We start from the raw sequence: 15,711 nt of genomic DNA, 5'->3' as shown, positions 1-15,711 counted from the left end.
ATTGGAGGAAGTCATAAGGAAGGATTTAAAGGAAACTGGAACTGCATTGGAGATGGTAAAATGTGAAACTTTAAATAGAGTATGGTGGAGGAGGAGCGTAAGCAGCTGTGATGGTCTCGGATGGCTTGGTGCTGCAGTAATGTTCTGAGGGATATTCTATACAACAATATTCTCAGGTTTAATTAATAAAGTTTTGCTAGAAAAGAACATTTAAAGGTTCTGCAGTATTCATCTGCATTCAAATGTTCTGCACAAACTGAACAGAACAACATTCGCAGTTTAGTTACATCACTTTATGGCAGTGACATGACAGGTTAGTCATATCAGGTTAGTACGAAGAATAGCGAAAACGAAATCTGAAAGAGGATAAATATGGAAAAACCAAGAATTTAAATTCCAAAAAAAAAGAACTTCAACACTTCAGAATCATCAAAAAAGTCCTAGAATCATCACTTCAAGCAAGTTCGAAAAGGACCGAAGAAAAAAACGACAGAACCGGGTAATACATTTAAAACAATTAATTCTAGGGTATCCGGGTAATACATTTAAAACAATTAATTCTAGGGTATCCGGGTAGTACATTTAAAACAATTAATTCTAGGGTATCCGGGTAATACATTTAAAACATACACAACAAACCAAGAGCATTCTTTTAGTGCAATTCCCGTTTTTCGGCAGCTAAGATTTTTTTTTTTTTTTGCAGTTGAGAAAAGTTTGAAAATTAGTTGCACGGGTTTAAGCCGAATATAAAAAAAAACAATTTAATGTAGTTGAAACAATTTAGTAATTCTAAAATGGCAGTAGTTTTCACAACAACACAATGTATTTGGTTTTCAGGAAAGCTACCATGGTACCTTAGCCTTTGGGGGAGAGGAGTAAGAGATTAGGCAACACCAGCCTTACTTTTTGAGGCTTTTGTTCATTTTTATGTTCTATTCCTTCTTTCACAGTAATTTCTGTTATTTTTTTGTTCAAATATCGCTCTCTACTTGTGAAAGAAAAACATTGTTTTTTATTAATTAAGTTTCTCGGTTTTCTAATGAAATATCTTTTAAACGGAGGTAAGGGGTTGGGGGTATTTATCTCTTTTATTTTTTAAAATGAAATATAAAAAAAAGTGTTTTTCAAAATATAACGGGGAGAACTTTTTGCTCCCTCTCTAATTGGTACCCCTAACCTTAGTTTGGTACCAAAAGGATCAATCAACACGATTCTGTGACAATCTTCCACGGCGAAAATACAGAACTCGTATCTTTTCTAGATATGGTTTAAAACCTCCGCTAAAGGGTATATGATATCAATAATAATAAGTCCGCTAAGTAGTTCGCCAATATATTTGCTAAATAGTTACCCTATCTGTGGAGGCAAAAGCGGATTCTGATATGGGCATGCTTCAGGTAATCGCCGTATAGTGGGTCTTGAGATTGCATGGGATTACGTAAATAACCAGCTCTTCATGTCTTTTCAAAGTTATTTCCAAAAAAGACCTCTGTCCTTAGTCAGTGAATATAAGCAGCAATATTTTCTGCAATTCTCTGAGTAAAAAATACTGATTTTTCATACTTTTGGATTTACTTCATTTCCTATAAGATATTCAGTCACTCTTATTTGATTACTATCTATAGCCTGATCTTACATACTCAGTATTACTTTATCAACTGATTGCAGATTTAACAGCCAAGTGAATGAGCTAGTCCGCAAAGGCTACACTACCCTGGAATCGATTATCACAACGAAAAGGTCCGGTTTCAAGGGGAAGTCAATGAAGCTGGCCTACAGGACACAAGTTCTGCCTGAACTAGAATAGGCGTGTCCTTTTTGGGGTCTAAGCGTCAAGTTAAGCCCCGGGCTAAGCCAAAATATTGAGGCCATACAGATATATGTTTGTAAAATTATGATGGAAACAAGTTGTACTTCCTACAAAAATACCCCTGAATTACTGGGACTCGAGTCACTCCACGACCGCCGCCTAAATCTTACAATCAAATTTGGATAATACATTCTATGAAGCTGGAAACATAGGTGTATATTCCCCCCGAATGCACTCCAGAACACACTCACCATAAGACAGAACAAGTTAGAACCAGCTTACTGCCGCACGATGCGGTATCAGAATTTTTTTCCCTTTTTGACGGGTCTCTTTAACAGCATAAAGTGGCTGTAGTCTGTCTTTGTACAATTTCTATGTATCTAGTTAAATAGCCCAGTTTTAGTGCTTCTTAATACTATGTCGAGTGTGTCAATAAATATGTGTGTCAAGTAAATCCCTTTTATTCAAAGAATCTACTACACCACTGATTAGCTGGATAGCGTGAATATGCCAACGTTCACTATCGTGGAAACTATTTATTAGAGAGGTTATTTAAGCAATCTACCTAAAGCAACACTCACGGCTTTCTCTCGGTACTTACTTACTTGTGCTTGAAGTCGGATCAAATGTTTTACCTCATCTGGTCTCTGAACAAAGCTTTTGAATGAGGATCTCCCATGATAGCAGGTCTTGTGCTAACTATTTGCCGAATTTTAGCCAACATTTGTCACAGTTGTCCGAATTTGCAAAAGCTTCCAGCTGGCTCAGGATCTTGTTGAACTAGCGTCCCATGACGGCAGATCTTGTGCTAACTATTCGCCGAATCTTAGCCACCATTTGACAAAGCTTTCCAATTTCGCAAAAACTTCCAACTGGCTCAAGATCTTGTTGAACTAGCGTTCCATGATGGCATGATTTGTGCTACCTATTCGCCGAATTTCAGCCACAATTTGTCACAGCTGTCCAAATTTATAAGAACTTCCAGCTGGCTCAGGATCTTGTTGAACTAGCGTCCCATGATGGCAGGTCTTGTGCTAACTATTCGCCAAATTTTAGCCACCATTTGCCACAGCTGTCCAAATTTGCAAAAGCTTCCAGCTGGCTCAAGATCTTGTTGAACTAGCGTCCCATGATGGCATGATTTGTGCTACCTATTCGCCGAATTTTAGCCACAATTTGTCATAGCTGTCCAAATTTATAAAAACTTCCAGCTGGCTCAGGATCCTGTTGAACTAGCGTCCCATGATGGTAGGTCTTGAGCTAAATATTCGCCAAATTTTAGCCACCATTTGCCACAGCTGTCCAAATTTGCAAAAACTTCCAGCTGGCTCAAGATCTTGTTGAACTAGCATCCACCTTCTCTTTAGCTGCGCTCCTTGTCTTTAGTGCAATGCTGATAAGGGGTTCACCGAGCAATATTTGTTTAATGAAGCGGTCTTCACGGTCCAAGCCAACGGAGCACATGAAATATTAGTCTTTCAATGTTCTAATGACCTCTGTAGACTTTATCGTTCTAAGTCTGAAAACCAGATACGCAAGATTGAACACAGCAACTCGAGTCGAAAATCTCAACGAATAGATGAAACTAGATCTGAGATGATCGCAGATCTGAGTAAATACTGCTTGATCTTGACGTCTTGATCACATCCTCTTTCGGAATCCACCTTGGATCCCAAACAGAGGGAGAAAGCCGATTGGTGACTTCTTAGGGACTGTATTAGGGATACCAATTAGGGAGAGGGCAATAAGCCCTTCCTTTCAGTTTTGAAAAATACATTCTTTATATTAAAAAAATTAAATAGATAAATGAGACAAGATAAGTTTATTATTGATATTTTGATTTATAGATGAATAAGTTTATATTTTGATTAAGTTTATAGATAAGATAAGTTTAGATATGACACATAAAATAAATATTAGATTAGATAGATAAGATAAATCTACACGAGATAAGGTAAGTTTATGATAAGTTCATTTTGAATTATTTTGATAAGATAAGTTGATTTTAAGTTTAAATAAGATAAGTTATTTGCAAATGTATAAAAAAATCAGAGTAAATAAATGATGAATAAATAAATAATAAAGAGAGAAAAAAAACGCCAAAAGAAAAATTCGACTTCTAAACAAATAGAAGCAAAAACACAAGTGCATAGGACACATTACTCAAAAGCAAAAACTCCATGTAGTCTACTCATCTTGTAACATCACAAAAGAGCCTTTGCAACAAAAATGTGCAATTTAAATTTTAAGTTTCGTTTGTAAACACGAGTACTTTGTCTAAGAAAGCTTGGATTGAAAGTAAGGAAAGATTAAACCTAAGAAAGCATGAATGAATCCCTAAAGGATTAGAGATAAAAACCTTGTCATAATTCTTCCAAAAACTCTAAGAAGATTTTACAAATTGCCTTACCAGGAGGCAGTATTCCCTGAGTCATCCTAGAGCCTGCAATTGGAACGATGGTGTTACAATGAATATTTTTGCTTTTGCCCTCTTGAGCCAAAGTATTGCTAAGTCCAACCAGAGCTAACTTGGCAGCACTAAAAGAAAACTGTTGCCAAAAGGAATATAACAATAAAATTTGAGAAGAAGCAGAAAAGAACTGAAAAGAACACGATAACACATGGTGTTTCATTAGGACAAAATGATAAAACCAGTTTTCTCTGTTTAGGCAAATGTTTACTATCACCAGCGAGTTCATAAGTAAAAAAAAAACGGAGATTTTTTCAGTGTATTTTGGCTGCTTTTCAAGAAGTGTTCTGTGCTTTCAGAATTTGCTTTACCAAAAAATATAACACAAAAATTTAATTAAAATCACAATTTTTGTAAACTATATTAACTACACATCAGAATTATTTTAATGTTCTTGGGTTTTCGAAAATCTGAATATTTCATGATGGACAACATGATGTGTTCATTAATTCAGTAAAGCATTGATTGCTTTACTGAATTAAGTTAACTATGAGTCAAAAATAACACAGGCCAAAAGTGATATCCTATCAAAATGACATTGCCTAAAAATGTACATATACACATTCTCTGCATAACTGAATCAAATTGAGTTTATTTATTTTCTGTTATAAATACATATGATAAACGGAGCATAATATAAAAAAGAGAAAGACAGAAAATGAGATACAAAACAAAATCGAAATTCAAAACATAATACAAGTAAAATGATAACGCAAATAAAAAACATAATATATTTGCTCCTGTATTTGCACACTATGTGTTCAGTGATTCACTTATTACATAATTCAGTGCATCTACCGATATCAATATTAGCTCCTACCGAATCAGCCGTATCTCCTACCGGCCCAATAATCATCAACGTGCTTTACAGTCTCATTCTTCTGGTTTAAAATCGCAGTCGAACTGTTGGTATACAACTTTTTATTTACTTTTCTTTTTTTGGCAATTCTATTCGTATGTGCATAATTTTTTATTCCTGATGAGCATAATTTTACGAAGATTCTTAGCAATATATTCACAACCCCACGTTCAATACCCAGAATTTTGTCTTACCTATGTGCATGTTTAGTCTTCCAGGAAATGAGAGGGGTAAGTGATTTCCGATTTTGGCAATTCTATTCGCATGTGCATAATCTTTTATTCCTGATGAGCATAATTTTGCGAAGATTCTTGGCGATATATTCACAACCCCACGTTCAACACCCAGAATTTTGTCTTTACCTATGTGCATGTTTAATTTTCCAGGGAATGAGAGGGGTAAGTGGTTTCCGATTTTGGCAATTCTGTTCGCATGTGCATAATCTTTTATTCCTGATTAGCATAATTTTGCGAAGATTCTTGGCGATATATTCACAACCCCACGTTCAACACCCAGAATTTTGTCTTTACCTATGTGTATGTTTAGTTTTCCAGAGAATGAGAGGGGTAAGTGGTTTCCGATTTTGGCAATTCTGTTCGCATGTGCATAATCTTTTATTCCTGATAAGCATAATTTTGCGAAGATTCTTGGCAATATATTCACAACCCCACGTTCAATACCCAGAATTTTGTTTTTACCTATGTGCATGTTTAGTCTTCCAGGGAATGAGAGGGGTAGGTGATTTTCATATCATCATATATCGCCTTTCCAGAGGAGCAAATAGCTTTTTGATATCTCTTCGTTTTTTGTACAACAGGCTAAATCTCCGAACTCTTCAAGGCCTTCAATTTTTTTCTGGAATATCTTTTCGTTTTTTTTTTCTGCAGTAAAGATGTCTTCTTGTAGACTCTTGCTTATTGTATGCAAATCCGTGTTGCCTTTTTTTTCTTTTTTAGAAAATTATGCACTTTATATGTATATCTTTCTTATTTTTTATTTTGGGGGTAGGGTCTGCTAATCGTCTTACCTTCGATCATCAATACTCTTGAGGAGGGAGGCTACGTAGAACCCTACTGAGCTTTTGTCTGTAGGGCTTCAGTCCCCAGTCAGTGTTTCAAGGAAGATTCTGATCTTTGGCCCACTAGAAGTCAGCACCATTTTGGTGTAACAATGACAAGGTCTTGCCAGCATGCTGACAACAATTCAAAAGCGAAAGGATGAGATAATTGAGAATACTAGGGAGATTCTTTAGAAACCATGCGATAATTTAGACGGTATTATCTTTTACTAGGTCGCATGATGTCATCTTGTACATTTTTGGGCGATTCAATACTACCCTTTCGCCAATTAACATAACCATGGTTGCAGCTGTGTATGCGACCTAGTAAAAAGCGATCCACCAACCATACTAGCCGGAAGTTTAAAAAAGTGTTTTGAAAAAAAAAAAAAACGGTTAAGCGAGCAAGAATCATCATTTGAACCTAATCCAACAATGATATGAGATTTTTTAAAAGGAGCCTGAAAACCCTTAAAAGGCTACCGGATTAAAACGAAAACTGCACCATTGGCATTGCCACGATAAAACAGCATGTGAGAGAGTTAGTCCCCTCATTTTCAACAAAAAAGGAAACTCTATATCTTCCTCGGTTTCTTTTTAGTATGGATGATTGTACTGAACCAGTGGTCGTAGAATGTTCGGAGAGGGAACTTTTGAAAGAAAATTGCCATATCTAGTGTCTTTTTAAGTGAAAAAAAAGAAGATAATATCGAAGTAAAATACAGTTAGAAAAAATATGTTACAACTTTATATTATCCTAGAAGGGAGAGATAGCTCACATGATTTTAAAAATCAGTTTGCCTAACATGCTGAAGTCGATGAAGCAAAAAAGAGAGTAATTATGAGAAGTTAATGAGAAGTTGAAGTCTTATGAGAAGTTAAGAATTCTTTGCAGTAGTGCGGCACAAAAATTTAACTTCATAATTGAAATTCTCATAAGAAAGCAAACTTTCTTATGAGAAGTTCAGAATTCTTTGCAGTAAATAAAATACTTGCAATCACCAACTGACTACATTTGTTCTATTCTAAAATGATTTTGCTATTCTCACTTCAGTAATTCACTGTTCATTTGTTCTAAGCTATTTTATTGTATTTTTCAGTGTACAGAACATGATAGCTCTAGCACTTCTTCGGGATTATCGAATTTCTTCAGTCGTTATTTATTAATTTTCTATTAAAAATGATAAAAAAAAAAAACAAATTAATACAGCTCACTATTCATATTTTCTCTGTTTAGGCAAATGTTTACTATCACCAGCGAGTTCATAAGTAAAAAAAAAACGGAGATTTTTTCAGTGTATTTTGGCTGCTTTTCAAGAAGTGTTCTGTGCTTTCGGAATTTGCTTTACCAAAAAATATAACACAAAAATTTAATTAAAATCACAATTTTTGTAAACTATATTAACTACACATCAAAATTATTTTAATGTTCTTGGGTTTTCGAAAATCTGAATATTTCATGATGGACAACATGATGTGTTCATTAATAATTAAAAGCCAATAATTAAATTTAAAACAATAACATAATAACCTATAACAACAACTTAAAGTAATTAAAAATAAAAAAAAATATTTAATAATAAATAATAAATGATCAAAATAAAAAATAAAAATAAATTAAAATTCAACTAAAAGGGATTCATTAATAATTTAATCTTTTATTGCAGCTACTACAAGATAACGAGAATAAACTACCCTTGGACTCTAATAAGTGACAAAATTACATACTTTTCTATGGAAAATTTAAGTGAGGTGCAAGTTATCTTATCTAAATGTCTTATTAATGTCATATTTTTAGTACTCTATTTTAGCCTAGCAAAATTTTTGGGGAGTAGAATCATATTAAGAGGGATATTTAAGTTTGTTTATTAAGTTTTTTCATTATATTTTGTCGCTTCAAATTTCTGATTGTTTCAAATCGTGCGGATTTTTACTATTCTCATGTTATCTAATTATATCGGTATACAAGATACCGAGAAGAGAATACCACTTGGACTCTTTAAGTGACAAAATCACATACTTTTCTTTGGAAAATTTAAGAGAGGTTCAAGCTATCTTATCTAAATATCTTATAACTATTTAGTACTCTATTTTAACAAAACCTCAAATTGACTTGTTTGTTTTTTTCAAGTTCGACAAAGGTCTTTTTGTAAGATTCATTGTGCATATTTTTTAACCTAATAACAGACAAAAATTAGTTTAAAAAACGACAGAGTTGAAACTTGAAACGAACATAAATTATTGCTAAGCAGTTTATTCAACATGTATCTGCGAAATTGGTTCAAATTTAGTGACTCGTGATACATACATGTATCACACATACATACTACAGATATGCATTATACATATGTGTCATGTATCATACATGTCATACATTTGTATCGATACATATATGTCCATGTAGAATTCTGAAAGTCAACAATTTACTGACAACTAAGCTTGCTTGATCTTTTAGTACCTGCAGGCTACTTTTCTTCTTCTTCTTCTAAGAACTTTCTTCTTCTAATTCTATTTTATTGCGTTGTTGTGTTTTCAGTACAGGCAAATATCATAAGCCACTTTATTTGAACCAGTAATGTAGATATATATTGCGTAACCTGCGAAACGATAAGTTCGGTTCGCTTTAAATTCGCTCTGTAATTCTACTGTAAAAAATTACTACTTTCAAAACTGATTCAATACAAAAAAAATACTTTGTTTCCAATAATTGCCCTTTCCTTCTTTGGATTAACGGGGAAACACTTTAGCATGATCTCATGTTTTAAGTCATGTTTTCAGGGACTAAGTTCAAAGAGAGTTTTAAGCTGGTTCGAAAAGATCGTTTTTGGGTGCTCCGTGTTCAACCCAGCGAAGTTTTAAAGAATTTTCATCTATGGGTTCCGAACGTGTTTGATATGGGCTTTTCAAAGTTGGAACGCGCTAGAATAGCATGGTTGAACACGGGTTCTGAATGATCAGAAAACGGATACCCAAAGCGATAGTCTTTGCAACACGTGTCCAACCCCTATTGAATGTGGGGTGGCCTGAAAACGGGGCTCTTATCAAAAAATCAAATTCCAGCCCTTGCAGTGGGCTGCCGCAACCCAATAAAAAACTATTTATCATTTACTTTTTTTTTATCTGTCTTAATGAAACGCCTTGCATGTAATTACCGTAAAGAAAGAAACAATCATTATGTTTTGCCAACCTTACTAAGCAGATTATATCGAATTCTATTAAATAGAGCAAAATAAAAATTAGAAGCTGTAATAAAACCTCTATAGAATGACTTAGACCTTTTGGGAATTCATGGGAGATGGCAAAGGAAAAGTTTCTACAAAAAATATAATTTAACCCCTGTAATACATGATAGGTTCGCATTTTCCCCCCTTTTTTTGCTAGGTTCTAGGTCTTGTTTAGGTTAGGAAGGTAATTAATGATAAAATTAAGACCAAGAATTGACATGTATCAGGATGGTATGATATATTTTCCAACAAAAAACAAACAAAAAACCATTAAAAAAATACAATGCCATCCTCAAAGTGGCTACGCGCGCTCCTCCTGTGCCAATATACTCTAAGTCTCCCTCTTAACCCCGTCCAAAGAAGTTCCAATTTTCCATAAATCTTCCCTTACGTTAATCTTTTAGCTTGGATCCCAAATTGGATATGAACAGAAATATTTCTATCAGACATTTAAGACATAAACAATCAAAAGGATTTCCTTTACTATTATAATCGTCTTTGAAACTTTGAAGTGTCATTTTTTCGGTGGGCAAATGACCATAGATTCTTCTATTACAAAAAATATATGGCAAACATCATACCAGAACATTGGAAGGGGGTGGAAGAAGACTCTCCTGACATGCCTATTTAGGTAAAAAAAAAAAATACTATTTAAGGTTTTACCCATTCATTATATAGTTCGATATTTACCTATAATTAGCTTGGCCGAAATTTCCATATATACCCGATCCTGAAGATGTCATTATAATTCGACCATAATTTTGTTTCCTCATATACTCCCAAGCAGCCCTTGTTGTTTTATAGGCTCCTTTAACGTGAACTTTTTGTACCAGATCTATAAGTAGAATTTTTTTACCTATTTAGGTAAAAAAAAAATACTATTTAAGGTTTTACCCATTCATTATATAGTTCGATATTTACCTATAATTAGCTTGGCCGAAATTTCCATAAATACCAGATCCTGAAGATGTCATTATAATTCGACCATAATCTTGTTTCCTCATATACTCCCAAGCAGCCCTTGTTGTTTTATAGGCTCCTTTTACGTGAACTTTTTTACCAGATCTATGAGTAGAATTTTTTTTACCTATTTAGGTAAAAAAAAAAAAATACTATTTAAGGTTTTACCCATTCATTATATAGTTCGACATTTACCTATAATTAGCTTGGCCGAAATTTCCATAAATACCAGATCCTGAAGATGTCATTATAATTCGACCATAATTTTGTTTCCTCATATACTCCCAAGCAGCCCTTGTTGTTTTATAGGCTCCTTTTACGTGAACTTTTTGTACCAGATCTATAAGTAGAATTCTCAGTCAATATAATTGCCAAAACTCTTGGAATATTATTTTTATTTGTAGTAATAAGAACCACTTTATAAAGAAAGCTTTAAAAAACGACACAACATTAAAACATTCATAATAACAAATCGAATTCAAAAACCTGAAGTTCAAAAACCTGAAATTCAAAAAAAGTTCAAGCCCATGTTTAAGCCTGAGGAAACTCTTATGTGATCTTTGTCGCAGCCACAAACAAAGGAGTGTGGAGCAGGGTAACAACAGAATGATCTGACATAGTAAAGGTCAGATAGTAACTGCTCAGTGACAAGCAACGTAAGTAACGTAGTAACGTAGCGTGACGTAACGTATGTAAAGTAACAGTTCGTATCTTTGTCTTCAGAATCACTTGAAAGCACGCTAGATAATTCCGTCGGAAATAACTATTAACTTACATATAACGAAAAGAGAAATCATCAATGCAACAGCACAAGCACAAAAAAAAGAAAAAAGAAGGGAGATAGAAGGAGAAAGGGATAACTGTTGTCCTAAATTAGTGGCTAATATAGACCAGCACTTGAATGAGCCCTTAACCCTACCCATCCATACAACCACATAGGTCAAATAGCATAGCCATGCATAATCAACCATAAAGAATAATCCATGGACATGCAGTCATGTCGTCAATAATCATAAGTCGTCATTTACCAAACAATAAAAACAATAAAGACAAATAATTCAGAGGCAACAAACCATTACAAGGGCTCATCAGGAGAACACACTTGCCTATAGGGTTTCGTATGTATACAAAATAGGCTAGTTTCAAGTTTTTTATTTTTTGCTAGGTTTCAAAGTGTTTGGCCGACTAAGCTGGATTAACACCTGAAAGTCCCATTCCCCAGATAGTGAAGCATCGATCGAAGACCGAAGGAGAAAAGGAAAGAAACAGGAAGAGATGCTTTTGAGATGCGACTTGAACCGGTTGACAGGGAGTGAAACTAATCCCGTAACCAATCGGTTAACTGGAAAAAGGTAATTTTGTCTTTTTGGTGTGGATGGTTATGTCTTATGCCCGAGTCGCAGTTGTCAATGAGAGCAAAATTACAAGCGACTCTAATGCCCATAATGTATCTCGTCTGTAATTTGGTGAGTTATGGTATGCTCAGCTTAGAGTGTAATCTTAAGGATCAGCTCATTGAATCGAAGATTTAAGGCTTTTTAGAATTGGGAAAGATGAGAATTGGGAACAACAATATTTTTCTGTATGATGAATTTTACTAAACTAGTTTCAAAAACTGATCAAGCTGTATCAACAATCCTTTGCGAGTTCAGCAAACCGATCTAAAGAGACAGTTTGCAACCTTAAAACTTACATTAGCATACAAGTATGACAAATCTAAAAACTTCCCAAGTTTGTAACCCAAAAACTTTTTAAATATGCAAGTGTGAGCATGTTGAGCCTAAAACCCAGCTTTGCCAATTGTACACATCTTGGAGACCTAACCTATTTAGTAAAACGTACAAAGATGGTAATCCCGAACCATAAATCTCATGTAGCTTATTCTTTCACATACTAAAGCAGAAGTCCGTATCTCCATATTTGAACTCATTTAAAGGCACCCCTGACAGTTTTGTCAGGAATGACTGTTTCCCTATACTTGAAAAAAAAACAAGCTAAGAAAGTTTCAAACATTGAAAGGGACGTACCAACAGCCTTTGCGAGTTCAGACAGCTGTAGATCCAAAGTAAAATGTTTGTAATCCAAAGTAAAAAGCTAAAAGAAGGCAGCCCGATGCGCAAAATATTTCCCTCGACATAGAAGTTTTTGCAAAAGCAGATTTTGTGTCATACTTAATTTGTATTAGCTGATCCGAGAACAGTCAGTAAAGAGTAGTCTAAAGAAAACTATCCCTCCCCCCAAAAAAAAATTCCCAACAAGTTATTACCCCCCCCCCCCCAAAAAAAATCAAACCTCAAACTCAGCTTCAAAAGTTTGAAGCTTCATAGAAATCGTTGTTCGATCTCGGATATGATTCAATAATCAAATATCTTTGAAAAGATTCAGTATAATAAGACATTAAATTGCGTAAAGAGTAAAAAACTGGTAATTGCAAAAATATGTATATATATATTTTAACAAGGGACTACAGCAATTCAGAAGCCTATAAAAAGAAAACCAAAAGTTTGAAGCTTAGTGGAAATCGTTGTTAGAAAAACATCATTACCAGATTTGTTTTGTTATAAGTATAAGCAATGTCTCAACAGATGAAAAAAAAATACAGAAAAAAAAAGTAGACATGAAAAAAAAGTTGAACAAATTATTAAGTTCAGTTGAGAATCGCTAAAGTTAATGTTTAAACTGCAAAACATTTACGGTGCACGAGTAATAATTTTAATGTTTTAATTAAAACTAGAAAAATACCTGAAAAGTTAAAAAAATAATTTTATTAGATAAAATCAACTGAATCAGGCCCAAAAACGAAAATTGGCAATTATTACAAATGATGTTCTCTATTTTGACAAGGGATTACAGTAATTGAAAAACCTGAAAAAAGAAAAACCAAAACTTTGCAGCTTAGTACATATCGTTGTTAGAAATCAGACTAGCTTCAATAAGCAAATATCTTTAAAAAGATTCAATATGAAATGACATTAAATTGCGTAAACAGCAAAAAACTGGTAATTACAAAAGTATTTGTATATATTTTAATAAGGGATTAGAACAATTCTGAAAGCTTGAAAAAGAAAACCTTCTTGAGCACAATCATTTATTTAATGTCAGTAGGAAGGCCCAAAAAGCGACAATTTCTGATGATTCTCTATTTTGACAAGGGGTTACAACAACTCAAAAGCGTTAAAAAAGAAAATCCTAAGTTTGAAGCTTAGTACGGTAGCCTACATATCGATGTTAGAAATCGGAGTAGCTTCAACAAACAAATATATTTGAATAGACCTCAATATGAAAAAACACTAAATTGCAGAAAGAGAAAACACTGGTAATTTCAAAAATATTTGTATATACTTTAGCAGGGGATTACAACAATTGAAAAACCTTAAAAAAGAAAACCAAAAGTTGGAAGCTTAGTAGATATTGTTGCAAGAAATTGTACTCTCTTCAATAATCAAACATCTTTGAAAAGAATCCTTTAACAATCAAACATCTTTGAAAAGTATCAGTACGAAAAAACAGCAAATTGTCTCGAATTGTCTCCGGCTTGAAGACAAGCGTAGGACTGCCACAGGTTCAAGTGGTGAAAAATAGGGACTAAGGGACCTATTTTTAGTTGAAAAAGGGACCATTCTGGACGCAAAATGGACCCCAAAATTCAGTTTTCAGAAAGCTTTTGAAAGAAAAAGCAATGACAGAACACCAAATGACACTTGACTAAGAAAAAAAAATGGAAATAATCATTTGCAGACATCTCTCCATTATTTGAGGCCAAGTGATCATTAAGAAACTGACCACCTGAGAACCATCATTTCATGGGAGGAGCTTTTTCTTTCTTTTTTCTTTAACACTTTATTTTCGGATACAAAAAATCAGATGCAAAACAATGATGAAAGAGATAAGGGAACGGTAGATAGAATACACAACCTATTTGTTTCCATTTTTTACACTGCCTTCTGCTGGGAAAGAGATGTAATCAGTGACTGTTTCTTTGACTCTAACTGCAGCTGGTTCTTTGTGTCCCATCTATTATAGCCTGCACTAATTGTATCTCGACCATGTCCTTCTTTTCAATGCCCTTTTTGAGGCGGTTATGAGCTTCCTTCAGCAACTAGTCCGCGGCCTGTTCCTTGGAACCAAGCGCTTCTTTTTTTTTTAGAGAGAGAGATTTTTCGAGAGTCTCTATTGTCTATCTTTTCAGAGGTTTTAGCAAGATGCTGCCCTTTCAGCCGTTCTATTGCCTCTAAATCCTGCCGTTCTTTCTCAATTTTTTTCTTCCAAAGTTTTTTCCTTCTGTAGTGCTAATCATCACTCTTTCTAGCGGATTTGACGAGTTTTTATCAAGTCTTCAGTGATAGCAACATTTTGCGCAAGTCCTCCGAATCTGCCCCACCTATCTATCAAAAACAGTTTTGCACTCAAATTTCGTTCATTCATTGAAGCTCTTTCTTCGCTGAGAACTCGCCCAGAAAGGGAGAAATCCCGCACAACCCTGGCAGACACGTGTGAAATGGTCATGGCATTTTTGCGACTTCAGACAAGTTTGGATATTTCCCTCCCTGGATCACGTTGTTCCATTTGTCGTCGATCCTTCCTGGCTCCCATGGAAGTCCGGATAACCGGACTCGTTAACTTGTCTAAACTCGTCAACTAACATGTCTTTTTGCGTTGCGATGGGTAACTTCGTGGCAACATATAATAAACTGTGAGCAGAAACTGGCTTTGAAACTTCATCGGGATGCAGAAAAGTTAACGCATTCAACAACTACCTTCTGCCGACTTCGTCAATGGCGATCTTCCGGAAATAGGGTCCAAGAGCTTCGGTTAAAAAAAGCGAATTTAGTTCCCTGAAGGAAAAGTTTTTGAAAACCGTATCTCGAAACATTTTTCCATATAGAACAATGAGGAAGGTAATAAAGAATAAATATTGATTTCATTTCTAAGGAATACAGTAGCCCTGTCTCCAGAATTTTGCATTGGAATTAATCGGTAAGGGGGGGGGGGGGGGGTAGACACTGCATTATAGAAATAATTTCCCTAGACAAATAAATAAACCAAAGTATTAACACTTACCCCAGTCAAGTTCTTCTGTTTTTAGAAAAGATCTGTCTCGAAGAATACCAGCATTGTTTACAAGGATGTCAACACGACCAAAATGGTCAATAGCAGTTTTAATAATTTTTTCTCCATCTTCTACAGAGTCGTAATTGGCAACAGCTTTACCACCTAAATAAACAAGAAAATACTAAATATAGTTTAAAACCTTCGGGAACCACAGAAAATATTGTCTAAGACAAATAAAACAGGAATACTTGGAATTTATTACTTTGAGCTTTTAACAAC

General features: G+C 34.5%; 1 protein-coding gene across 1 annotated transcript in view; it reads right to left on the bottom strand.

Annotated features, from left to right (window-relative positions):
• Positions 1-15,711, bottom strand: part of LOC136039060 (peroxisomal multifunctional enzyme type 2-like) — a 55,772-nt gene that overhangs the window by 32,169 nt on the left and 7,892 nt on the right. The window contains exons 3-5 of the mRNA XM_065722545.1: positions 15,442-15,594; positions 10,576-10,720; positions 4,221-4,348 (exon numbers count right to left, since the gene is read on the bottom strand). Of these exons, the coding sequence (XP_065578617.1) occupies positions 4,221-4,348; positions 10,576-10,720; positions 15,442-15,594 (426 nt within the window). The remainder of the gene's footprint in view (positions 1-4,220; positions 4,349-10,575; positions 10,721-15,441; positions 15,595-15,711) is intronic.

The sequence above is a fragment of the Artemia franciscana genome, chromosome 19 (genome assembly GCF_032884065.1).
Source record: "Artemia franciscana chromosome 19, ASM3288406v1, whole genome shotgun sequence".
Taxonomy (NCBI): domain Eukaryota; kingdom Metazoa; phylum Arthropoda; class Branchiopoda; order Anostraca; family Artemiidae; genus Artemia; species Artemia franciscana.
This window is presented reverse-complemented; position numbering and strand designations above follow the sequence as displayed.